The sequence below is a fragment of the Egretta garzetta genome, unplaced genomic scaffold (genome assembly GCF_000687185.1).
Source record: "Egretta garzetta isolate BGI_Z169 unplaced genomic scaffold, ASM68718v1 scaffold87, whole genome shotgun sequence".
Lineage (NCBI taxonomy): Eukaryota > Metazoa > Chordata > Aves > Pelecaniformes > Ardeidae > Egretta > Egretta garzetta.
This window is the reverse complement of record NW_009260286.1, coordinates 848746-873666: the sequence shown is the minus strand read 5'-3', so window position 1 is coordinate 873666 and position 24921 is coordinate 848746. Positions and strand designations below refer to the sequence as shown.

Genomic DNA, 24921 nt, shown 5'->3' with positions numbered 1-24921 from the left:
TATTTCCGTAACAAAGAGAGTTTCACCGGAACATTTTAATTTGCTGCTTTCTTCTTAATCCAACCCAAAGCACTGGAATCTCTACCAAATATGACATTTATAATAGAAAGCACTTGACACAGAAGTCTCTGTGTGGCCAAAATGCTGGCTTTTGTAAGCAGACTTCAGTTTTATTTCTCTGCGGTCAGTTACTAAAGGTCCTGCCCTACAAGCTTTATCTTTTCAAGATTTGATTTCAGTGATGCTTCCTAATCTTGAAGTCATCCTGGCTGCCTAATTTCGCTAGCCCAGAGCAGTAAGTCACATACACAGAGATTCTGTCACAAGAGGCGAGCATTTTCGATGCAGGGTAATCTGGCAATGCTGTGTTCATCCTTCTTTTCCTAAGGAGCACAGCCAGTGGCTTCATGGCCAAATTGCTTTTCCACGATACCTTGCCTCTTTCGAAAGTGTTCAGATTTTATTTTTTTTTCCCCCTAAACCAGGGTTGTATATACTCTCTTAGGGCTTGAAGGCAGGGCAGGAAGGCGGGAGAGGTAAAGCATTTAGGGTGAGAGGACCAAATTCCTTTTGCTTTACACCTACGCTGAAGCCAGGGATGTCATTCTGCATTTTACACCATTGTGTGGAAAGGCAGCATTTGGATGCAAGACAGAGAAACCTGCCACTATCCATCTGAAACAGCCTGACAAAACTGCAAAAGCATTTAGGTGTCTGGAAAACAGACTGTCTGGTTTGTGTTTACGTTGTAAAAAGCCCAAAATGAGAAATAGCAGATGAAAGAAAAATCTACTCTTAGTGACCCCTTCGTGTTTTCCTGCTTATTAAGAACCTTGCTTTTAACTCTGGGAGAGGAGCAGGCAGCGTTTCTACATCTGCATGCTTCAGCTCCGCTGTGGAACAGAATGAACGTGGAAACAAATGATAACATTTCTTTGAAATAAAGAGAAATAGGGAGTTAAAAATACGATGTTTGTTTCAGGTGCCAGGAGAGGTATATTGTGCCTAGACAGACAGCGCCAGCGGTTTCTGTTAAACCATTTAAAGGAGGGTGTGAGAATGGGAGGTTGCACGGGAGTCTAAAATACTCTTCACCCTTTACTGCCAGGGTGCAGGTGTAAATTACACCGTCGACGACATTTTTCTTTTAAACGAGGGACTGATAATTGCTGTGTGTTGGGCGCAAAATCCTGGCATGGCAAACAGCTCTCTGCTTTTGGAGGCCCCTTTTGCCGAGTGCACTCCGCTGGCTCTGCCCGGCTGAGCAGCCGCGCTCCCGCCCGCCTCTCGGAGCTGCCTGCTGGGTTTCAAATTTTGCAGCTGCCAGGCCTTGGGAAACATGTTGTCATCAAGCAAAAATGTATGGTCTTCTCCATAAATGAATTGCAGCTTACAAATAATCAGTGGTGTTGCTGGGCTGCCAGGCTTAAGGAACTGCCTCAAAACCCATAGCAGGCGTCGCAGCCCGACTGTTTCCAGCCTGGCGAGCATGGCCATGGATTGGGAGGGTGAGTGGCTTGGGTCTGGCCGCTGCTCTGAAAGGAGGGAGAGATCGATGTGCCCCACTCTGAAGAGAAACTGTGGCAAGGAGGACGGAAAGGCTCCTTTTCAAGCCTCGAGGTGCAGCGCAGAAATTAAGCTTCTGCCTCCTAATGGCTGCAGCTCGCGGAAGCACCGAGCAGAATCACTTAACCTCTCGCTCCTCTCGCTCATTGACAGCATCTCTATTGACTGCAGTTTGGGCTTCTCGCTCACATAATTTCTAGACACAACTACAAATCCTGCAAATCTTATCCAAGGAATGACAGACTAATCACCTCTCTTGCCAGACCTATCTGCAAGCCATGCAGCTGTCGTACAACCACTCAGAAGATGCCGGTGCAGGCAACCTACCTATATTTACTTACATCTCACAGCCCTGACTGTGTCGAAATTCAGGGGTGAAAGGGAACAGTTACCTAATGAGGAGCAGTTCAAGCTAAATGGATCAAAGACAATGAAAAAACCTTCCACGGCATAGAAATTGGAGCCATGTTCTTGAAAGCTGTCATTTTTGGGCCACTTCCAAAAGCCAGTCTTGCCCTAAACCGAGGGTAATCAAATCTCCGACTCCAGCGTGCTCGCAGGTAGCTCCAGGGATCAGCGGTTCACTTCCTTTCATTTAAATCATCAAGGATTAGCCACTGCTGGATTGGGATAATGAATTTGAATTAATATGACCGGGTTATGATCATATTGGATCAGGATCCCATCTTTTTGCTTGCATAGCACTAAGCTTCGGTGACAGAAATACTCGAGCAGTTCTGCAGGGTGGTGTGGGCAGCGACTGATGGGGTGGGAAGAGCTACCTGCCCTTCCCGCAGATGCTGCGGTCATAGGGGATGCGATATGTATTACCTATACATTACCTATATATTACCTATATTACCTTTCACTGATGCCCAGAGCACAGGCTGGCTCTACGTATACCATAGAAAAGCACTAGCAACACCCCATAGCCAAGTGAGAAAGAACCAGTGCCTGACAGAATTAGTTCTAATTACTGAAATGCTGATTGGGATCTTTGGGCACTACCATAATCATAGTAGTAATAATAAATAATAATTGTGGTTATCATTATTTTATTATTGTTTTCCCTGTAGACATTGCAATGATGAGAAAGAGCCTTGGATAGACTTACCTAGATAATTACTTGTATAAATTTCACCACATTCCTAAGAAACACATTTATTAGCTGCATAATGCCAGCTCTCTGCTAAGCTGGTTTTTGATGGTGTAATAAATATCATTAAAACAAATCAGATAGGACTTGGTTAAGGGGGTGAGCTTTAAGTTTGAGGAGAATAAATTTTTTATTCTGTCATTTTATTTTTAATCTTCCTTCCCATATAATCCACCAAAACCTGCCTGCATCTTTTATTTACCTTTAACAAATAGTATCTCTCACCCCAGGCTATTTTGCCACATATTTGCTGAATTAGGCTGCCAGAGATACTTGCAAACAAGTTAGATCCTGTGCTGTTAATAAGTTGGCCCAGTTTTTTTGCTTCTCCACTAAGTACCTCATGAAATTCAGTTTATTCTCAGTCCCTAGCAAAAGTCCGGGGCATGAAATGCTGTTCTTCCAAGGGCACTCGCTATTGACTTCTTCGTTCACTCGCTAGGCGTTTAAGCCAGCATCTTCAAACTCGTCATCTTCATTCTTAAATCTCAGCAGGGAGGCAGATTTGTGCCTCCGCCTCTGATCTCCGACACTATAGCGTTCCAGGCTGCCGTTGATCCCGTGCCTTTAGAAACAGTCTTGACCGAGCAATTAGATTGTGTTCCGTCGGTGAATAGCATTAAGGGTATAGAGGAGACGTGGCTCTTTTGTTTGTTTTATTTCATTCTGGCCATGTTGTCCATGAACAAAAGCATTTGCTGTTAATCCCGTTGCTCGCCTTGGTTTGTAATGATCATTTCTGTGATGGTGAATTAGCAGGAGCTGCTAGTGCATGCCCGAGCTCACAGCCATTAATTTTCCTGATTTTCTTCTGATAGAGCAGGTGCAAACTGGCAGTGTCTGACCCTAATAAGTTACACTGGTCTTGCCAAATTTTGTTTGCCTGGAACAAGGAACATTATTTGTATCAACGTCCTGGTAAAAAGTGAGCAAATGGATTTGTTGGTCAGGTAAATTTTTATGACAAATTTGCAAGCCTGTGTTTAAACAATGTAATTTATTTAATCTTGTGATTTTACTAGTTCCTTATCGTAATCATACAATAGCACCATTACAGTATATGTTTTCATCTCTCATGAGACAGATGTGTAGTGGCTGAGGCTCAAAGATAATATTTATCTACAAGATAGTATAACGAAGGCAGAGATTTGCAAGTTAATACATTTTGAGCTGATAAACTAATTCCAAAGGAGAGGCAATGCTAGGCTGTAATTTATTTTTTTAAAAAATCCTACTTAATAGAACATTCAGTGCCTTATGACATACATATTGCAATGATGTTGCTCTATAAATGTCCCTTCCTGTCATCATTTACATGATTGATTACCTTGCAGCTGCATAAACTTGAATAACTCAGTAAATAACCTGGTACCTCAGCATGCACATGCATCTTGGCACGTGTGTTGTGGAAATGTATGTTGGTATGTGTGGGCATCTCTGCTTTTATATCTCATGAGCGTGTAATTATGATAAATCAAGCTCTCCGGTATGAAATACAACTTTCCATGTAGAGTGTTGTGTCTGTTCCGTTCGTAGCTGAAGGCTGGCTATAACATAACTTAAGTTTTCTTTGTTACTTCTCCCAAGATACATAGGCATGTGGGTTTTGAACCATTAATAACTCTGAAGATGATGAAAAGTCAAATAGTGGACAGTTAAGATGCAGCAGCATTGCACTCTCTTCTTTGCCTGGAGTTGCAGTGCTTTAAGGGTTATGTTCCACAGTAAACAAGATGTTCAGTCTAAATTGTATAGACTGGAACAGGAGTTTTTAATGAGCACACAGCTAACAGACTCTTAAGCCTCATGAGAAGCTGCCTATCCCAGTCTGGAGTCCTTTCTTTGGTAATCAAAATAATTTGACAGCCATAAAAAGAAGTACCTTCTCTTCATTTAAATGCTTCATCTTACATAAAAATCTTATATTTCTGTTTTCTGGAGACCAAAACACTGTCCAGGGAACAGAGCAATTTAATTTGACTTTTTTAATTTTTTTTATTTTTTTTATTTTTTGGTTCTATCTATCTGGGTAGCAAATATTTTGCTCTAGGGGAATGGGAACACAGTTAATGTAGGGTAAACATTTATGTTCCTAATTATGAAAGCAAGCCGGCAAGATCAGTGTGTCGAGCTGACGGGGCAGATCGTGGGAGGGCGCGAGGTGAAGAGGCCAGCAAGCGGCTGGCCGTGGGACCGGCCGTTGCTTCGGTCCATGCAGGGAGGGACCAGCCCCAAAATCAGGGCTTCAGCTGCCTCGGTCAAGGGTGGAGCTGGAGCTCCCGCCTGCGTGCCGGCAGTCCCATAGCTCCCCGTTAGCTCAAACCTGTGCTTTTAGTGGAGGATATTCAAATCCTTGCGTTGCATGAGGCCCTGAGCAATAGACAGTCAAAGGTGGCTTTTTGTTGTTGTTACGCTACCAGAATCAGTCTGATTTCCTATTTGTTAAAAACAAATTCTGAGTGTAAACTGAGGCTGGTTTACTCTTTGCCATTGTCTCCTGTTGGGAGAAGCAGGTAATGATGGGAGGTGTTGGACCTTGGAGAGGCAGAAAGGAAAAGGCACAAAGATCGCACATGATAATCCCAAACATGCCGTTATTTCAAAAGCTAATCCATCGTTTCAGTGCCCTTTTGGAGCACAAAGCTTAAATATACGTCATACCTTTGAGTCTACAGCGCCGTGAGTCATATGGCTTCGAATGTAAATAGGTGTCACAAGCTCTGTCAGTCCTCCTGTTCCCAACCAGGCAGCCTGCGAGGAAGCTGAACCAACTGTTCCTAGGCAGTAATGTACATTTACATAAAATGTTTCACATTTTTCATGTTTATTCCGTGCAGATGGCTCCATTTTGAACATCCAGAATTTGTTTTGACTTTGTGACTATAGCTTGTAAACAGAGAGTTGGCTGGCATCTGTACCGGGTATAGGTAGCTTCTCGTATTTGATGTAAAATGGAGCGAGGCTGTAGCCAAACCATTAGTCAGTCAAAATAATGTTGCGAGCCGGTTAAAGGCAACATATCCAAACCATGAGGGAAGCCTGAATTAGAGGCGGGAGCGCTGTCCATAAATTGACAAATTGATGCGCTAGCGGTGTTTCACTTACACAGCTACTTTAGCCAGACTCTGAATGTGGCTTTGCAAATCAAGGCTTCTCACTATTAAATGTTTTGAACTGAAGCTCACAGAAGTTCTCTTCAGTGAACACGTTGATACGAATAATATGGGGAAAATGCATAGATACACATATATTTATAACTCAGGGTACAGAAAAGTGGGTTGCATCGTTGTTAAGCATGAAAACGCTAGCACTGATTCTGCTCTGTGTGGATTACATGTATCAAAATGATTTTCAAGGACAAAAGAATACCAAAAATGTAAAGTTCTCTCCTTTTTCTTTTGTCAGGTCCACACCTAATCTTGTAGATGAGGTTTTAGGGCTATTTTCCTGCTATCAGTGTTTAAACACTTTAGCTCGTTTCTATATATTAATTAATAGAAAGGGACACCGATTTTGATTTCTTATTTGAGAGCGTAGTCAAGCCATCTTTTGCTTTAAAAGGTTCCCAGTGCCTTTGTCTTCTCTAGTTTAAATAATGAAGTTGAAGGATAAGTAGCCAGAGTGTCTTCAAGGCCTTGGCTTTATTTCGTTAGACCTAATTATTCCAGACAATGCAAACTATTTTTCCGTAAGTCCCCCTTACCCATTCAGAGTGTACCTGTGCTTCCTGCTTATCTGCAGGTTCAGTTCTGCTTGCACGCTGCTCAGGTCTATCACCTTGCTGGAGAAATACATGATCTGTAAATCTGAAAGAATTTCCCAACAGCTACCATAAAATTAAACTGTTAAAGAGCTCTTGGAGCTTGTTTAAATGTAGACCTAAACAAACCTCTTTGCTGTTTAGCTCAAGATAAATCTCTTAAAAAGTCCTGTTCTAAATCACTTCCTAATTTTAATGAGTTTATATATCAGCCTTTGCCAGATTTTTACTGCAGCTATTCTCCAAGATTACAGCCACGATAAAGTAAGGACTAAAATTGTTTATTATATATTATTCTTCAGAAGCAAAACTTTTTCCCCCAGAGGCTGTTGGGAGAGCTATTGATTTTCTGCCACAATGTGAAATGTGTGACCTTTATAATATGAGCAATGATTACAAGGCCAATAAAATGACATCATTCTGTTTAAACTTCAGAGTTCGAACAAATAGCAGAATGTGCCACATTTAATGATGTCCACGGACGATAAGTGTACGTTGCCTGGCTTCGAGTGAGACTGAGCCACGAAGCAGGCAGGCTCCCCGTTCCCAAAATACCCCGTGTCTGTGCCAGGAGTGGGGGACAGGAGCGTATGTACTGCGTAGAGCTGTATCTTTTCCCAGCTCTTAAGGCAAGAAGTCGCTGCTTTTCTGAGAGCAGACGTTTCTAAACGTTTGAATCTACCCATGCCACTGACAAAGCTCCTCCTGACGTGATACAGGCAGAGCTATTTGGGGCACAGCTGTATACATTCGCACAGATTTTCCCCAGTCCACTCCATATGCATTTACAGGACTAAATTCTGTTCTTGTAATACTGCTTTAGCCACTTCATTGCAGTTCCTCTAGAGTAGCGGAGAGAAGGTTCCATCCCAAATATATAAGTATAACCGCACAGAGCATATTGATATTTTAATACATGTGAAAACAAGGAACACAGAAAGCTTTAGTCAGATTTGGAGGGGGATGCCAGAACCTGATTCACTGAAATAATTTCAGAGCAGAAACCACAGAATCATAGAATCATAGAATGTTTTGGGTTGGAAGGGACCCCTAGAGGTCATCTAGTCCAACCCCCCTGCAGTGAGCAGGGACACCGCTAACTAGATCAGGTTTGTCAGACTCCTGTCCAACCTGGTCTTGAAATTTATGGAAATTTATCTGTGCATTTCCCACTTCAATCGCATCAGTCTGCGTCCCCACGTTGTCTTCTTCCAGTCCTTCAAAAATTCATTTTTGATCCATTAGGACCCACTTCAGCCAATTCCCCATCCATTCTCCAGCCCGTACCAAGCCAGATCCCCAGCATGGAAACCAGGGTAGCTGCAATTTCCCCTTGACGCAGTGTTTGGACCAGCTAAACATGAAGCCAAAGTGCCCGTTGCTTAGAAAGCACAAGCAAAACACCACAACACATTCAAGGCATTGCCGAGGAAGGAACAAGGATAATTTTCTTTCCCATTTCTGGCTCATTGTGTAATATCAATAATCTCTGTAGCTTTGTATTATATTTGCCGTAAGTGGCTCCAGTGATTGATTAAACACCTTAGCTTTTTTTTGGCATTTAATCAATTGCAGCAGCAGTTTATTGCTTGGTGTATTACAAAGTAAGAGAGATTATTACTTAATTATTCTGAAAAACAGCAGCTTGCAGTTGTTGCTAACATGGGGATGTGTCTACACTGACACCGGTGCCACAGCATCCTTTCCTTTGTGCCTCCTCATCTCCGTGCTGGGAGAGAGCGTGTGATTCCTGCCGGGTCACACGCAGTCAAGCCCGCAGCCGTCGCCAGCACAGTGCAATTAGTCACGTTAAATAAATAATTGCTTATGGTGAGGCTTCCCACAGTGCAAAGAGCCTGGGTCTGTCACTTGCTGGGTACCTCCAAATCTCACATAAATTTTAGGCAATGTCCTTATTAACCAGCCCACGTGAATAGGAACTCGCTGTCAGGTACAAACCACTTCTGGAAACAATTCAGCAAGAATTACATCGGTACCAAGAGGCATTTTGATAGCTCAGGGTGCAGCACCGGATGTGTGCGCAACTGGAGATAAATCAGATATAGGGAATGTTACTGGTATATGTGAGTGTGAGAAAGAGAAAAAAAATAACATTTTCTGACACCCTCTTGAGGAGCTAGGAAATGGCAACTCTTGTGTTTTGACACCTGAGGTTTTCTGCCTTGAGCGCAAAATTGAATCCATATTCAAGAGTTCAGAAAGAATATTGTGGTGTGATAAAGCATAAGGATTCAGGGTAGCGTGCACATCTGTGCATGCAGGGGTACCCCAGGTGTCGTGATCAGTATGTGTGCTTATCCATCCGCTTGTGGTACCCCAGGTGTCGTGATCAGTATGTATGCTTATCCACCTGCTTGTGGAGTAGAACCTAACCCATCTGTATTCCCAAGCAAAGGGACAGTCCAATATTTAGAACAAAAAAAATGAGGTTTAGTTCCTTGCTTTGCCCCTGACGTTCTCTATGATCGTAGGCGAGGGTATTTGTCTCCTTGTGCCTCAGTTTCCTTTTGTGAATGGGAGTAACCGATGTTCACTACCTTAGAGAAGCATAAGAAATGAAGGACTCCTAGCTGGTCCTCCACTATCGTAATGGACACCATCTAAATACTTTCAGTAGAAAAATGAAATCTCTTTAAAGCTTTGATCCTGCAAAGATGCATATGAATTAAAGCTGTGCCCTTGACTTGAACAGGGCTAGTCAATGGAAAACCAGTGACAAAGCACCCAATGGAAATTTTAGGCATTTCCCCAAATAATTTTAGGGGTTATTGGGATGGGTGGGTGGAGTGTCATGATGTTTTATAAGGGAACAAAACGGAACCTCTTATGTTGTTTATTTTTCCTCCATTTCGGTAGTAGAGGTCTGACCATCACCTTTCTAGACAGCTTTGCGAATCCAAGAGGTTGGTAGTGCTCTTGCGCATGCTTAAAGCTGGCATTGCCTGTGAGTAGTGATGCTTTGGCCAGTCCATACGAGTCACGCAGCATCGTATGCCGGTTTTGTGTCAATCGTGCAATGGCTTTTGCAAGTACTCTAGCAGAATTGGAGCGAGCAGACGTTGACTGTCCAGTGACTAGGAGAAGTACATGTTTCTTTGAGAAGGTGCTGGATGGTCCTAACCATTAAAAGAGTTTATTTTCTTACTCCAACAGATTTCCCCTCCCCTCCTTGATGTTACCAAATTTATTATCACTTTTGTCTTTCAGGTGTAACCTGTCTTTAGTGTTGCAGACACATCAGCCAACCATGCATTAAGAACTGGGCCCTTACTTTTAATTCAGTATAATTTTCTTTTTGTCCAATAATTTCACAAGCACTAATCCACACTTCAAATGCAGGAGATACTTTGATCCCCAAATTGTTCAGCACTTCATGCAGGAAAAACCGTAGGCCACAGTCATGAAACTCCTAGAGGATGGCTGCTGGCTTCCGTGGCAGAGCTGGTTGTTGTTTTCCCCCCTCTCCCTTCTTTGCTCTAACCATTTTGTCTGTCTATCTTGTCTTGTATTCAGTTTTCAAAGCAATTGCCATGAAGGGCTTCCTTTTTTTAGTGCCTAAAAGGGAACAATAGATTTTTAGAATAAGCATAGATACATTTTATTTATATGACCGTCTGCATATGCCTGGCATATCTAAACTTTAAGATAACATGCTGAGAAGTTCAAGCCAAACAGAAATTAATATTTATTATTGTTATTTTTTATGAAAAGGTCTTTAAATGTATCCTTAAATGCACATGACATTTAAAATTATTCCGGTGCTGGATTCCTGAAAAAGTAGATGACCTTTTCTCTTGAAATTGGAGAGTGTTTTTTCCTTAACAGTTATATTATGCACAGAAGATGAGATATTAACCAAGATGTTAAAATGTATTGTTTCCCTTTGAAAGCTAATCCTGTTCCTCATTTTCATTAATGTTGGCTCATTTGTTTTTCTTTTTCTTTCTTTCTTTTCCTTTCCTTTTCTTTTGCAACTGTTTTTGCATGAAAATGCAGAGTAGCAATAAACAGATTTTTTGTAAGACTTGCTTTAAGACTCTTCTCTTTCAGATCCAGTTAAAGTTTTTAAGTTCAGTTATTTTAAAATTCATATTCTTCGCTTCCGTAAACAAAAAAAAAAAAAGGAGAAATATAATGAGGTGCAAAACGATTTTCTAGCCCTCACTAATCAATAAATGCCAACAACATGGGGATGGTGTAATGTCCATAATTTAATTGTCTGCTGTTACCAGGTCACCACGAGACAGTAGCAGAAGCGGGGAGAAGCTGGAATTGGCCATGTCCAACCTCACTGCGGATGTCCTGGAATTACTCCTGGAGTTTGTTTATACAGGTTCTTTGATCATAGATTCAGCCAATGCAAAAACCCTACTGGAAGCTGCCAGCAAGTTCCAGTTTCATACTTTCTGTAAAGTCTGCGTTTCATTTCTAGGTAAGAATCACTCCATCTAGTGAGGTTTTAAGATGTCATTTCAAGGTTTGTAGGCCTTTCTTCTGATAACTCTTAAAAGATAATTAGGAAACCCAAGATTAAATATAATAAAATAAAATTTTAAACCCCACATTATTTATTTGGGTTGAGATTTGAATTTAAAATGCTGACACAGTGGCCAGTGGTAAATGACCTAGAGAAGTGTAGACTGTTGTTCGAGTGGCAACTGCTTTCACATCTTGGGAAGACTTTTTTGTTGAATCTTCTTACATACTTGTGACATTTTGTTTCCCAGAGGTTGTTCTCTACACAGATACAGGGCTGTTATGCGCAGGTTGCTTATAACTGTGACAGCAAATGTTGGGTGCCACACCAGGCCAGCTTGGTCAAGCACTGAAAGAGTTGGAGGTGGACTCCCACAGAGGAGTCAGGATCTGCAATATTCTTGCATCCATGAGAAAATCCTTCACATGTTCAATGTTCTTGTAAAAAAGATCTGGTTGAATGTTGACGGGGCTTGTTCTTTCATGTAGAGATATGGTCTGATGGATATGCATCATCACAGATGGGAATGAAAGGTTGCTCTGCCCTCCATTGATAACTGGAGTGCCCTGCGTGTACAGGGAGTGTTTGCCCCAGCGAGGGTGTACAGACCCAGTGCTTCTGTCCATCCTGCCATGGCCACACAAGAAGCCTATTCCTTCTCATCCAGAGCACTGTGTCATCCTGCTCCTTGCATTCTCTGTGTATTTTCCAATATAGACTATTTCAAAACAGTCCAAGGTGACCAGCTCAGTCAACTAAGCTTTACTGGTCTGAACTGGAACCATCCAGCCCCATTTCTGTCATGGCAGAAGAGGAGCCAAAACTGGAGCTCAAATAAAGCATTTGTTGGTTCAAATTCCTGCCTGTGTCACATGCCGCTCCTTCACTAACGTGGTTATAATATCAGTTAATGAGACAGTAATAATTTACAATTATTAACACAAACTTATTAATACAAAAAGTGTGAGCTTGATCTTACATGACTTACTTCCCATGTCAAAGTTCCAAATACCTTTTTTGGACCTCTGATTTCTATTCAGGCTCCCTCAACTTGGTATGGGAGATGTCATTCTCTCTGGACCCCAAATGCATCTTCAATCCACATGAACTATGGGTTCTTCTTGGGCAGTTCTCATTTAAAATTGACATCTAGAATTACAGAGTGTGGAAGATGAGAGTTTAGAAAATGCTGCATTCATTTAAAAACAAAACAAAACAAAACAAACTCCAATGAGTCCAGTTTACTGCTGTGTTAATTTTCACTGCTAAGCTGACCTGCTGGCAAGATGAGTGGTGTGACTAGGCTGGGATAATGCAGGCATCAGTAAAGGATCTCTGGTACTGCATTTTTCTCTTCTTTCCAGCTTTTTATATGTCGCTTGTTTAAAAGTCTGTTATCAAATGGGTGGGTAATGAAGAAGTGAAATCTATGCTTTGCAATCCCACTGTGTTGGTTGTGCAACTTGAGTGCGGGCTCCGGCTCTGGCATTGCTTTCCCCCAGCTTCCCTTCACCACTTTTTAAAGTGATTTGATCTTAGGGCCTTTCCAGGAACAGATGTGTTGAGTTGCACTGTCTCTAAATATTCAGCCACAAAACCAAAATACCTTTATTTCACTAAATCAATGTGAGATTTCTCTTTTCCGATAGTTAATACTCGAATTCAGTGAACCATGCTATGGTATGAAATAGGAGAGTTGGTTATAAGTTCAGTGATATATGGGAAGTCACTGGAATTTTGTATTCTCATTTGGAGAATTCTTGGAGTGTAATTGCTTATTTTTATTTATAGCTGTGACTGCATTGCTTTACAGAGATAGTAAAGCATTTGCCGTCTAAAAAGTTTAGGGAAAGGCATTTTTCTCTGTGGCTGTGGTTTTTCTTTTCATCCCAGCTACCTCTGCTCCCCAAAAAGCAAAAAGATGGTAAAAATCAGGGGGGTTTCCAGGATTTCTGGAGGATTCGCCAGTATAAACAGTGATTCTTTCCCATCAGTGGCCACATCTAAATAGCGGAGGGAAATCCAAAGAGGCCCAAAGAAGTAAAAGCTGTTCAGCGCAGCACAGCACTGTCTCAGGGGGAATTCAGGTCATCGTTTTCCAGCCGTGAAGCTCCAGCAGGGTCCTAACTCTGTCCAGGCAGCTCTTGTGTCTCTATCCTGGGCCTCTCAGCAGCTTTGGGCAGAGGCACCCCAAATCTGCTTGCACTTCTGGTGGCAACATGCTGCAAATGTGTCAGGAAAACTGTTTCGTTTCAACAGGAGATTTCTTAACCAGTTTCGCTGGGCTAATTATAGCTACCTTCTCTCTCTCCCCCACATTCTGTCTCCTCTGCTTTTGTCTAGACCATGAGAAATGACAACAGTTTTGTGCCGACTGATGCAATGATGCTGACAAGTTCGTGCAGGCACCATATGATAACTGGGCAAATGTTTGCAAACTGGTCAGGACACCATAGGTATTTCCTCCATCCATATGGCTGAAGACTGGAGGGTTTTTTCTTTTTCGTTTTTTTTCATATTTGTTTTATGCTATCATCACAGTCATGGCTCAATTGGATTTCGGAGGATTCATCAGTATCACAGTTTGGGTCCGTGATGCAGGGACCCCCCATCACAAGAGTGCACAGATTCTAAGCTTGTACTTCAGCCTACTGATTATAAAATAAAAGTATTCTTCTGTAAGTCTAAAGAAGTTGGTGGAGCCTGTTAGATTCATGGAGGAGAATAGGAAAGAGCAGGAGCTGCAAATTTTCTGAAGTCTCCTGGGCAAAGGGCACAAAGACAAAGTTTGCAAAGAGTATGAGAGGGAGCTGTGAGAAAAACTGAACAACGGACCAGTAATGAGACCTGCATGAACAGGCGTATGCACCTGAGAGAAGAAGAGGCCTTTATGGTCCTTACGAATCCGAGAGAAAGTATTATGGCTAATTTTTTGTTCATCCAAGGTGGAGAATTTTGAACCAGATGGAGAACCAAGCTGCCCAGCACTGGAGAAACTGAAGCATCAACCATATCTGGAGATAGGAGAAATGAGGAACACTCTCACAGGGGAAGTGAAATCTTTTGGACAGTAAATGCACCCAGAAGTCTTCCACCTATCGCCCATCTTCACATGCTTTTGGCACTGGTAGGAATACCCAAGGAATAAGATCCCCGTACTGCATTTTTCTCTTCTTTCCAGCTTTTTATATGTCGCTTGTTTAAAAGTCTGTTATCAAATGGGTGGGTAATGAAGAAGTGAAATCTATGCTTTGCAATCCCACTGTGTTGGTTGTGCAACTTGAGTGCGGGCTCCGGCTCTGGCATTGCTTTCCCCCAGCTTCCCTTCACCACTTTTTAAAGTGATTTGATCTTAGGGCCTTTCCAGGAACAGATGTGTTGAGTTGCACTGTCTCTAAATATTCAGCCACAAAACCAAAATACCTTTATTTCACTAAATCAATGTGAGATTTCTCTTTTCCGATAGTTAATACTCGAATTCAGTGAACCATGCTATGGTATGAAATAGGAGAGTTGGTTATAAGTTCAGTGATATATGGGAAGTCACTGGAATTTTGTATTCTCATTTGGAGAATTCTTGGAGTGTAATTGCTTATTTTTATTTATAGCTGTGACTGCATTGCTTTACAGAGATAGTAAAGCATTTGCCATCTAAAAAGTTTAGGGAAAGGCATTTTTCTCTGTGGCTGTGGTTTTTCTTTTCATCCCAGCTACCTCTGCTCCCCAAAAAGCAAAAAGATGGTAAAAATCGGGGGGGGTTCCAGGATTTCTGGAGGATTCGCCAGTATAAACAGTGATTCTTTCCCATCAGTGGCCACATCTAAATAGCGGAGGGAAATCCAAAGAGGCCCAAAGAAGTAAAAGCTGTTCAGCGCAGCACAGCACTGTCTCAGGGGGAATTCAGGTCATCGTTTTCCAGCCGTGAAGCTCCAGCAGGGTCCTAACTCTGTCCAGGCAGCTCTTGTGTCTCTATCCTGGGCCTCTCAGCAGCTTTGGGCAGAGGCACCCCAAATCTGCTTGCACTTCTGGTGGCAACATGCTGCAAGTGTGTCAGGAAAACTGTTTCATTTCAACAGGAGATTTCTTAACCAGTTTCGCTGGGCTAATTATAGCTACCTTCTCTCTCTCCCCCACATTCTGTCTCCTCTGCTTTTGTCTAGACCATGAGAAATGACAACAGTTTTGTGCCGACTGATGCAATGATGCTGACAAGTTCGTGCAGGCACCATATGATAACTGGGCAAATGTTTGCAAACTGGTCAGGACACCATAGGTATTTCCTCCATCCATATGGCTGAAGACTGGAGGGTTTTTTCTTTTTCGTTTTTTTTCATATTTGTTTTATGCTATCATCACAGTCATGGCTCAATTGGATTTCAGGAGATTCATCAGTATCACAGTTTGGGTCCGTGATGCAGGGACCCCCCATCACAAGAGTGCACAGATTCTAAGCTTGTACTTCAGCCTACTGATTATAAAATAAAAGTATTCTTCTGTAAGTCTAAAGAAGTTGGTGGAGCCTGTTAGATTCATGGAGGAGAATAGGAAAGAGCAGGAGCTGCAAATTTTCTGAAGTCTCCTGGGCAAAGGGCACAAAGACAAAGTTTGCAAAGAGTATGAGAGGGAGCTGTGAGAAAAACTGAACAACGGACCAGTGATGAGACCTGCATGAACAGGCGTATGCACCTGAGAGAAGAAGAGGCCTTTATGGTCCTTACGAATCCGAGAGAAAGTATTATGGCTAATTTTTTGTTCATCCAAGGTGGAGAATTTTGAACCAGATGGAGAACCAAGCTGCCCAGCACTGGAGAAACTGAAGCATCAACCATATCTGGAGATAGGAGAAATGAGGAACACTCTCACAGGGGAAGTGAAATCTTTTGGACAGTAAATGCACCCAGAAGTCTTCCACCTATCGCCCATCTTCACATGCTTTTGGCACTAGTAGGAATACCCAAGGAATAAGATCCCCGTCAGAACGTACACAGAGTATGATGAGGAAATGCATGTTTTATGCTAATTTTAGTGATATCCAAGGCATCATCTAGAAGGCATCTCTAAGTGAAAATACAGTGCTTAATGCACACAGAGGGGGCTCACATCGGCCACTGAGCTTCCATCATACTGTTACCGCAATCTCGCTGAGTAATCCTTCCTACGTACCATCTATCTCCGACTTTATCTCAAGTCATCCCTCTCCCAGAAGTGCAGCCTTAGCACTCTGCCTGGCTGATTATCTCATGATGACTCTGCACAGGATCCCGTTCCAAAATCACATCTTAACACAAGCCGAGAATACCAGCTGCTGATCTGCAATACTGTGACATACGAAGAAATAAGTATGCTATTCAGCAATGTCTCAAACCAGTAAGAACCTACTAGATTACATCTGATATCCTTAAAGTCCACTGTTATGAACTGTCCTTGAGCACTGGGAATAGTTCAGTAGTCAGCAGTCACGTTCTGAATGGACTCAAGGTGAAACTCCACAGGAATGTGTTGTTACAAGTCCAGTGTCACTGTGGCAAAACCAGCAATTGCTGTAAACATGTCAGCATCCAAAGGAAAACCGCTCAGGAGCAGATGGAGCAGAACTGGTCCTTAGCTGTCTTTGTCATGTCAGCATCCAGAAGTGCCCCCGGATTGCAAACAGTTGCTTGGGATGGGCTGTACTATATAGCAGAAGTCTACATCTAAGTAGTCATGTAGGCTTTTATAGTCACTGAAGAGCAACGGGCACTGATAAGGCATGGTTCTGCTCATCCTGAAGTCGTTATCCAAAATATTACCAGATTCATCCAAAATATTACCAGATTGCTTCTTGGAATTCTTTGTCTATGAGTGTACAGGGATACTAATGTAATTGCTCAGTTGCACGATAGGCAGCTGGAATGAAGAGAGATCAATCTCAGCCCCAAATTTTGAGACAGAGGTGAGAAATGGAGGGTGTGTTTTTTCTGTTCGCAGGATAGAGATGTTCCGTACCTCCTGTAGCTGTTGCCCCAACCTCTGTCTTGCTCACCTGCAGTGAATCCCTTCAGTTCACATGCCACCCTCTTTAAAAGACATCTCTGTGCCCACCTTGCTGTGGTGCTCATGACATCAAAAGTGATGAACTGCAAAGAAGTTCATCAGCAGCCTCCTGAACATACCGTAATCAGCATCTTCCCAGCACCCCTCTCTAAATGGCCTTATCGTACTTGCTGGAGCAGGCAGGAGTAGCATCGTTTGGGTCTGCCACTGAGCGGTTTCTTGGGGAAGACGAAGGAGGGAAGCTCAAAGGGACAACATGGAGCTGCTTGGACACCAGTGTACCAGGCTGCATCAGCCACCCAGCATTGTTAGAGGCAAAAAAACCTGTCCAGCTCAGAAGAAACCAGTTGTGACCAGTGCTTTCTCTGCCCCACGCCACAGGCTCAGCTGGGGGTGGTATGGGAATCTCTCCTGATAGAGGCAGACCCAGTCCCTTGAAGGTGAAGACTCATTCTTGCAAGACTTTTCCATCGTTTGGTAGTAAATGACTGCTTAATAAGTCAAACTTGGTTATTACCTTTATTATAAACCCCACAAGGATAAGGTGGAGCAGTGTCAAATTTTTCTTTGGCTTGAGAGTTTGCCAAGAGATGATGAAGAGTTTGGGGCTCTGTTAGATTATTACTTTACCCCCGGCCGTATGTATACATGAAACTGTGCCAACAGGAACCTGGAAGAGCTTTTTGGTTCTTTTTTTTTTTTTTTTTTTTTTTTTTTGGAAAAGCAGAAATTTGGGGAGCTTGGTGCTTCATAGTTATCAGTTTGCAGCCTGTCTCTGGGCAGTCTTTGAGTGACAAAATCTGCTGACAGCGAACAGTGCCTCTGCTCCAGTCTGCTTGAGGAAATGGGCTCCTTGGAGTCAGTACAATCAGCTGATGCAAAATGAGATAACCTAGTTTAAAGATTGGTGGATCTGTAAAAGAAAATAAAAAGAGTGAGGGGAAAAAGAAAACAACAACAAAAAAAAAAACACAAAACAGAAAACTCCTAATCTCATGCCAGGTTAAAAAAAAAAAAAAAGGGAAAGTAGGTCATAATCCTATTTTAATAAAAGCCACGTATAGATTTTGTGCAGGTTTTCAATCTAATGAAGGCAGAAGCTGGGTGGAGGGAAAAATCCCCAAGCATTACCAGCAGAAGAAATCTAATGGAAGTTTTGTTTGAGGGATGTGGGACTCTCGCACGTTCCTGGCCAGTGCTCTGAGATAGCGCAGGAGGATATGACACTGCCCAAACGTGAGAGACTTCTCCTCTGACAGCGCAGAAGCCTGCCACTGCTACTGAGGCTTTTATGGTCCATTGCAGTCTGTCTCTCTTATTTTTATTTTTTGTCTTGGTCCTATATCTTAAAAGAATATGTTCTGCCTATTAATAGTGGCTTGGTTAACAAAAGCTAAGAAGAATCTGAGAGTCCCTCTTCTAAATGTCTGAAATTAGTGGGTTCTTCTTCAGAATAGCTGAAAAGGAAAAAAGTACAGTCAAATGTATGGTGTAGCAGACTTTCAATGCAAAGCTACACACTGTGCCGTTACTTCTGTTTGCCGGGTAGGAGATAATGCTGTCTCCTCTGTGCATGATTTTCTTTGAAACCCACTACACAACATTTAACAGAAGGCGTTAGTATAATCTGTGTTTTGCATAAGGGATGTCATCACATTCAGCAGCAACAAAGTTCCTCTGGAAAAAATAAAAAGGGGAGGGGGAGGGATTTTTTTTTTTTTTTTTTATTTGAAGTAGCTTAGTAGCTGAACAGGGCAAAAATTACCATAAAGCGACTGCAGCGTCCTCAGAAACGTCCTTAGTGCTGTTTGCATTTATTCTTAAGTGTCTGCACTGGCATTTACATCTTTGCTGTTTCTTAAAGCAACATTGTAGGTGGTAGAAATAGCGGCAGTCTCCTGGCTGGGTTCCCATCCCTTGGGAAGCCCCAGATACTGTTATGTCAGTAGGTTTCCCCGGTGCCTTGTGGAGGCTCCCATGAAAAGCAAACTCAGAAAGTGCCTTTCTCTCCCCATCCCCAGCTCAGCTGTTCGACAGACTTTGATTTTTGTGCTTTAAACCCCAATCCTAAAGTAGCCCGGAGTGCTGCTTCTAATTAACTCCCTGAAATTAATTAGGGTTGGAGGTTTGTCCGTGGCACTTTTTTTTTTTTCAGGATCTTGGTAAAAATGTGAATCTGAATAATTCTCACTTGCTTTTTCTTTTTTTTTTCCCCCTCCTTTTAGAAAAGCAGCTGACTGCTAGCAACTGCTTAGGAATATTAGCCATGGCTGAAGCCATGCAGTGCACTGAACTATACAACATGGCCAAAGCATACGCCCTGCAGATTTTCCCAGAGGTGGCAAACCAAGAAGAGATCCTTAATATCTCAAAAGACGACTTCATTTCCTACATGTCCAATGACAGCTTGAACACCAAAGCGGAGGAGCTGGTGTATGAAACAGTGATAAAGTGGATTAAGAAGGACGCTGCGATCAGAGCTCAGGTAAAAATAATCTCAGCAGTCTCACTCTGCTCCGTTCCCGTGAATGCCTCTTTTAAAATAGAAACCATCCCAGTGCAATTTTAAACATGAGGATGCGTAGGAGATGGGATGGGCAGTTCAGATAAAAAAAGAGAAAGGGAATGAAGGGTATGCACAAAATGTATGTAATTTCAAAATCTGATCCCCATATCTGATCATTTAGAATCAAAATCTCATTTGTGACATGCATGGTACAAAGCTAGGGCCTCGAGTTGTTGGCTGTAGGCTTGGTTGGAGATAAATCAGGAAGGATTAGACTTGTGTGAGGTGCTGCTTTAAGAAGGGGATGCTTTTTAGTAACAGTGGGAAATAGAAATCTGTCAGAAAATCTGTATTCCTTTTGATGGCACATATTGAATGAGTGCAACTTCAGTACATAAAAAAAACAGGATTCTGTATCTTTATTGGCTGCTTAGATAACCCCTGGGGTATTATATATTTATTAGTTAGCCTTTCTGCAGCCATCTGAGCTATGCATTCTACTCTTGACTCAAGAAGCTAAGTGTATTACTTTGCTCAGCACTGTCTCCAGATAAATGCTGGAAGCAATGACTGTTGGAGGTTGTTGATTGTCCTTGGGACCAGAAGACTTCCCTGGTGATATTTAAAAACCTGCCACTTGCCTTCGGCGCAGCCTTGCAAGTCAGATTTTGTGGGTTGTGAATCGTGGTGGTCTAAACTCCAAACCCCTCCTTTTGGAGGCCAGTTCTCCCCACAGCCCCCAGAAGGGGAAGGTTGTTTCCCCCCTTCCCCCTCCTTTGGAGGTCAGAGTTGCTGGCCCATCCTGGCAAGGCCAACTTCTGTTGATCCCCACTCGCAGTTTTGGTTAAAGGACAATCCCGTTGCTTATGGACCAGACTGGGACTCAGGGAGACACTTGGCCACACGTTGTCAAGGCCATCCCACATCGTGAAAGGCTGCACCTTCTTGACTTAAATGGGAATTCAAGCAACTAAATGTGCAGTGGGATATTAAAGGCGTCATTGGATGTGATCCAGAGCAACTGCAGCTCCGCCCCTCACCTGGAAAGTGGGAGAAATAGCAATTCCCTACCTCACCAGGCTGCTGGATGAGGATAAGGGCATTAAGGGCAGTGGGGTGCTCGATGCCAAGCTGCACCATGCTGCCTGCACTGCCTGCGCTGCCTGCACTGCTACTGCCAGCTCAGGCCCCAGCCCTGCCAGCAGCCTGCAGCCCCCAGGGCCTTTCCCAAACTTGTCCTGCCCTTCATAAGCAGGTGATGCAGCTCAGCAGGGCAATGCTGTGCCGGGGACCTGCCGCTCTCACTGACCACCTCCTCCATGTGCCAGCAATGCCGTTTAGTATTGCACAATACTGTTATCACCTACAACATTTACACAATCATTGATTTATTGAAATGGGCCCCTGTTTGGCTCTTGCTGGCCTTGAAAAACACGCTGGTTTGCAGAATATTTCCCTGCTTGCCTGAAGTTTGATGACAGCAGTCAGCTCTGTGCAGCTCTGAACCTAACGCAACCTCGGGGATTATTCCCAGGGGCCGGAGTGCGGCAGCCCTGCGGCGGGAGCCTGTTTGCCTGGTGCAAACAGAAGGTGTCACTCACCAGGAGGTCCGGGTTACGTTTTCAAAATTGCTGGTTTAAATACTTCCTTCTGTGCCCTGCTGCGGTGATGTTATGAATTTATTTTTTTAAGTGGTGGTTTTTCTTGCCCCCCTCTCGCTGCTGCCACCACCGCCATCTCCTTCTCTCTTCCTCTCATGTTGCGGTTGGGTTGAGTTTCTGGGTTTTTTTTTGTTTCCATATTGCCTTCCCCTCTGCCCTGCTTCTGCAGTGCCTTTGGAGTTTATGATGGCAGTTTTACTTGCTTCTCCAAATTTCTCTGTGGTTCTTTGGTTTCATGCATTACTTTACAAGGGCTTTTAATTTTTAATTTGTATTTATCCAGAGATGAGGGTCTTGAATAAATTAATATTAAAGATACCAAGCAGATAACTATTTTCATGCCCAATCCTACCACTAAACTAGTTTCTCTGTGAGATTGTAGCTCTCACATGTTTTGTACTCCGTACACTGCTTGATCTATTAGAAAGCTCTTAGTTAAATAGGTACTTATTTTCTAGAAGTAGGAACTCATACTTACCATGAAAAGTATCATCTTTACAGTAATGATTCTGCATTTTCAGAGCCCGGGAACAAATAGCTCTGACGGTGGATAGGAAGGAAGATAGACCTAAATAATCTTATTTCTGATGATGAGTGAGAATTTGTGCGTGGTGTGCAGCAAGGCCCACCATGCCAGGAGGTCCCCAGGCCGCTCGGGGCTTTGCAGAACGGGGCGAGGGTTGTTAAGTATGGGAACGGGCTGTCCAGGGAAGGGGTCGAGTCCCCATCCCTGGAGTTATTTAAAAGCCAGGCAGACGAGGTGCTTAGGGACATGGTTTAGTGGTGGGATGGCAGGGTTAGGTTAATGGTTGGACTTGATGATCTGAAAGGTCTTTTCCAACCTAAACAGTTCTATGATTCTATGACCTTCTTGCAGGAGCTGTGCCTGGATATTTTGACTTTATTCACAGTTTGGTGAGATGGATTCACTCAACTCTTCTTAGACTCTTTGGGGTGGGGAACCAGGACGTGGAGGACACCGATGCAGCAACAGGATTGTTGCTTCTGCACCCAGCCGGTGGGATCTGTTGGGAGGGTTGCTGGAGAGGTTTTAGCCATGAATTGCAATAGCCCCAAGATTTCGTTCCTGCTCTTCTTCACTCCTGATGTGACTGGTCTGGTTTTATTTCTCTCTCCAAAAACCAGTCCTGGCAGCTAAGGCTTTCAGGGCCTGGATTTCCAGGGCCCGCACTTTCTTCATATCCCCATCTCTCTTTGCCTGACAGGCCAGGCTCTATTGTCACGCTTTTATTTTCAATAGCTCCAATGGCAGGTGATTAAAATGCCTCTTTGGCAGCTTCCTCCAAGTGTGGAATTGGTGATTCTCCCAAAGGTGGATGCCTGACACAAAAAAGGCAAGTTCTGTGCTCTCCGTCTCGCCTGGTTGTCCATCTTCCCCAGCAAAGCCTGGCAGGGGCTCGCTCAGCAGAGACATCCCCCCAGAGGAGCTCGGAGAAGCAGTGCTCTCTCTAAATCAGCACCCTCTGCCCTCAGGGTAGCTGCAGCCCTCCAAAACTCCTTGTGCTTTAATGGCTTTGTGTCAGTCTGGAGTGCAAGCTTCTGCCTGGGGACAGTAAATCTCACCACTTGTGTCCCCCGCACCGCAGGTCCTTCTGCCACGCTATTACAACTTATCCGTCGCTGCCTCCCCTCCTGTCCGGATCCCCTTCTGAGAGCTCTGGGAAGGACATTTTCAACAGAGCCTCCCGTTCTCCTGGAAGGGCGTTGAGTTTGCCATCTTCCTGCTCTTCTTCGGGTAGCTAATGGTTTCTACTTTTATTAATTCTTTCCCCACCAGGCTGGAGGGCAGTGGCAGGGAAGGAACCAGAATTTGCTTGCAAGGCAAGTTGAAAAGCTGTGCTCTGGCTGACTTTTAATTTCACAAACTGCTCTCATACAAAGTCTTACGGTGCTTCTAAAAGCGGTCTCTGGCATTACGAAAAAACAGCATCCGAGCCTTGTTATAAAGAGGGAATAACAGTGCTTTAAAGGTTACTGATCCATCTACGTAAGACAGAAAGGCAGTTCAGATAATGACATATGTCCTAAGCTAGGATTTGGTAAATAACTGTATCCAGTGCATTGGAGCAGCGCGCCGGCTCATCTGGTGATGTTTGTGGTGCTACTTCAGTGCCGCTGGTAGTGCAGTCGCATAAAATCAGTCTAATCGAAGAAGCAACCTGCGATGTGAGGTCTGGACTAGGTCGGTAATTTCCCGTACAGCAGACGCAGGGCGCTGGTTGTAGGAGTCCTCTTGATTGCTTGTTGCCGAGTGGAAAGCCTGCAGCCGACTGACACGTCTGCAAAAGCTGAATTTACTGGTTTTTCTATTTATTTCTCTTCCTGACTGATGGACAAGATTGTAGGATTTATCCTAACAGTTATCCCCTTGATAAGCTTATTACAACTCTGGTGAACTCATGCAAAAAATATATTGTGTAATGGAGGCTTTACTATCTGGAAACCAGGACAGTCTCAGCCGTCCAAACAAGCAAAGATTCCTGCCAGGCCCCAAGCAGTCTTCACCTGAGCTCATCCCCCAGCTCTCTGCCTGGCCTTGGGCAGGTTGTTTCACCTTTCTGCCCCCATTTCTTACACTAAGCTGGAGGGAAGTGGGCTGCTGTGGGCTGTTGGGAGGATCTCATGGATAACGAGCCATGTTTCCCACTGGTACTAACGGCTGCCGGAGCTACAGAGAGCCACCATCATGCCCAGCATCAGTGCAGGATGGGGAAGATGTGAAGTTTCTGCATGTGCAGCAATTTGCTCCCTGCCCAGAGCACAAGACGTACCAAAGCTCGTTGGAAACTTTCCCACTTCATGCTCCAAGTCCAAAGTTGTATCTCTCTTCTCTGACATGTTTATTAATAACAGAAAGCCTGGGAGAACAAGATGTCCAGTTGCATGAAGCTTCCCTCTCACCCTGAGGAGGGGCAAGAAGTGAGGAGAGGACAAACATTTCATCGAGTTGCCCAGAGTAGTGCTGGAGGAGAGACAGGTACTGCAGCCGTAAGGGACAGGCAAGAGGCTCATCTGAATGGCAGTCACCTTTTGTTGCGCTCTGCAAGGATATAATTGTGTGCCCTTTTTTAAAACTCTGTTTAAAATCATGGTGTCCAGCAGAAAAATGAAATATCTCCACCATAAAGGCATTAACAAGCCTTCTATGAGCGTGTGTCCTCAGAGACAGATTTGTCTAAACAGCATCTTCATGGTGCCTGAGAACCAGAGATGCATAGACAAATTGGAGGTAATTTAGAGAAGAGCAACACAAATGATTAAAAGACTGAAGGAACTGATGTGAGAAAAAAAAGATTAAAAGATGAATATGCATGACTTGGCCTAATGACAGCTAAAGAGGGATAAACATCTACAAGTGTTTGAAGCCCCAAGGAGAGGAGTTGCCTGGAAGGATGCAAGGGGCGTAACGACAGTAAGGACCACTGGGATGAATTTGAGACTTGGCAAATTAGTCCAAGCAAACACAAAGCCCACCTGAAAGCCCTGTACCTGTCAGTGAGGGTAAGAAAAGGTGATGGAGAGAAAGAGAAGAGGATTTATGTCAAAAATGCTACAAATGCCCATGAGCTATATTTTGACAGTGACAGAGAATGGCAGTTCAGAGGGAAGCTGCTGCAGAGGAGAAGGGGTGAGAGAGCAGCTGGAAGATCCCTGGTCTGCGGTTAGGCTGTTGAGACGGTAGCATAATATCTCAGGCACATTTTAAAGAGTCTCCAAAGT

General features: G+C 43.5%; 1 protein-coding gene across 1 annotated transcript in view; it reads left to right on the top strand.

Moving 5' to 3' along the window:
• KLHL29 (kelch like family member 29) overlaps positions 1–24921 on the top strand; it is a 76487-nt gene that overhangs the window by 5918 nt on the left and 45648 nt on the right. Inside the window, exons 3-4 of the mRNA XM_009642525.2 lie at positions 10736–10935; positions 19239–19498. Of these exons, the coding sequence (XP_009640820.2) occupies positions 10736–10935; positions 19239–19498 (460 nt within the window). The remainder of the gene's footprint in view (positions 1–10735; positions 10936–19238; positions 19499–24921) is intronic.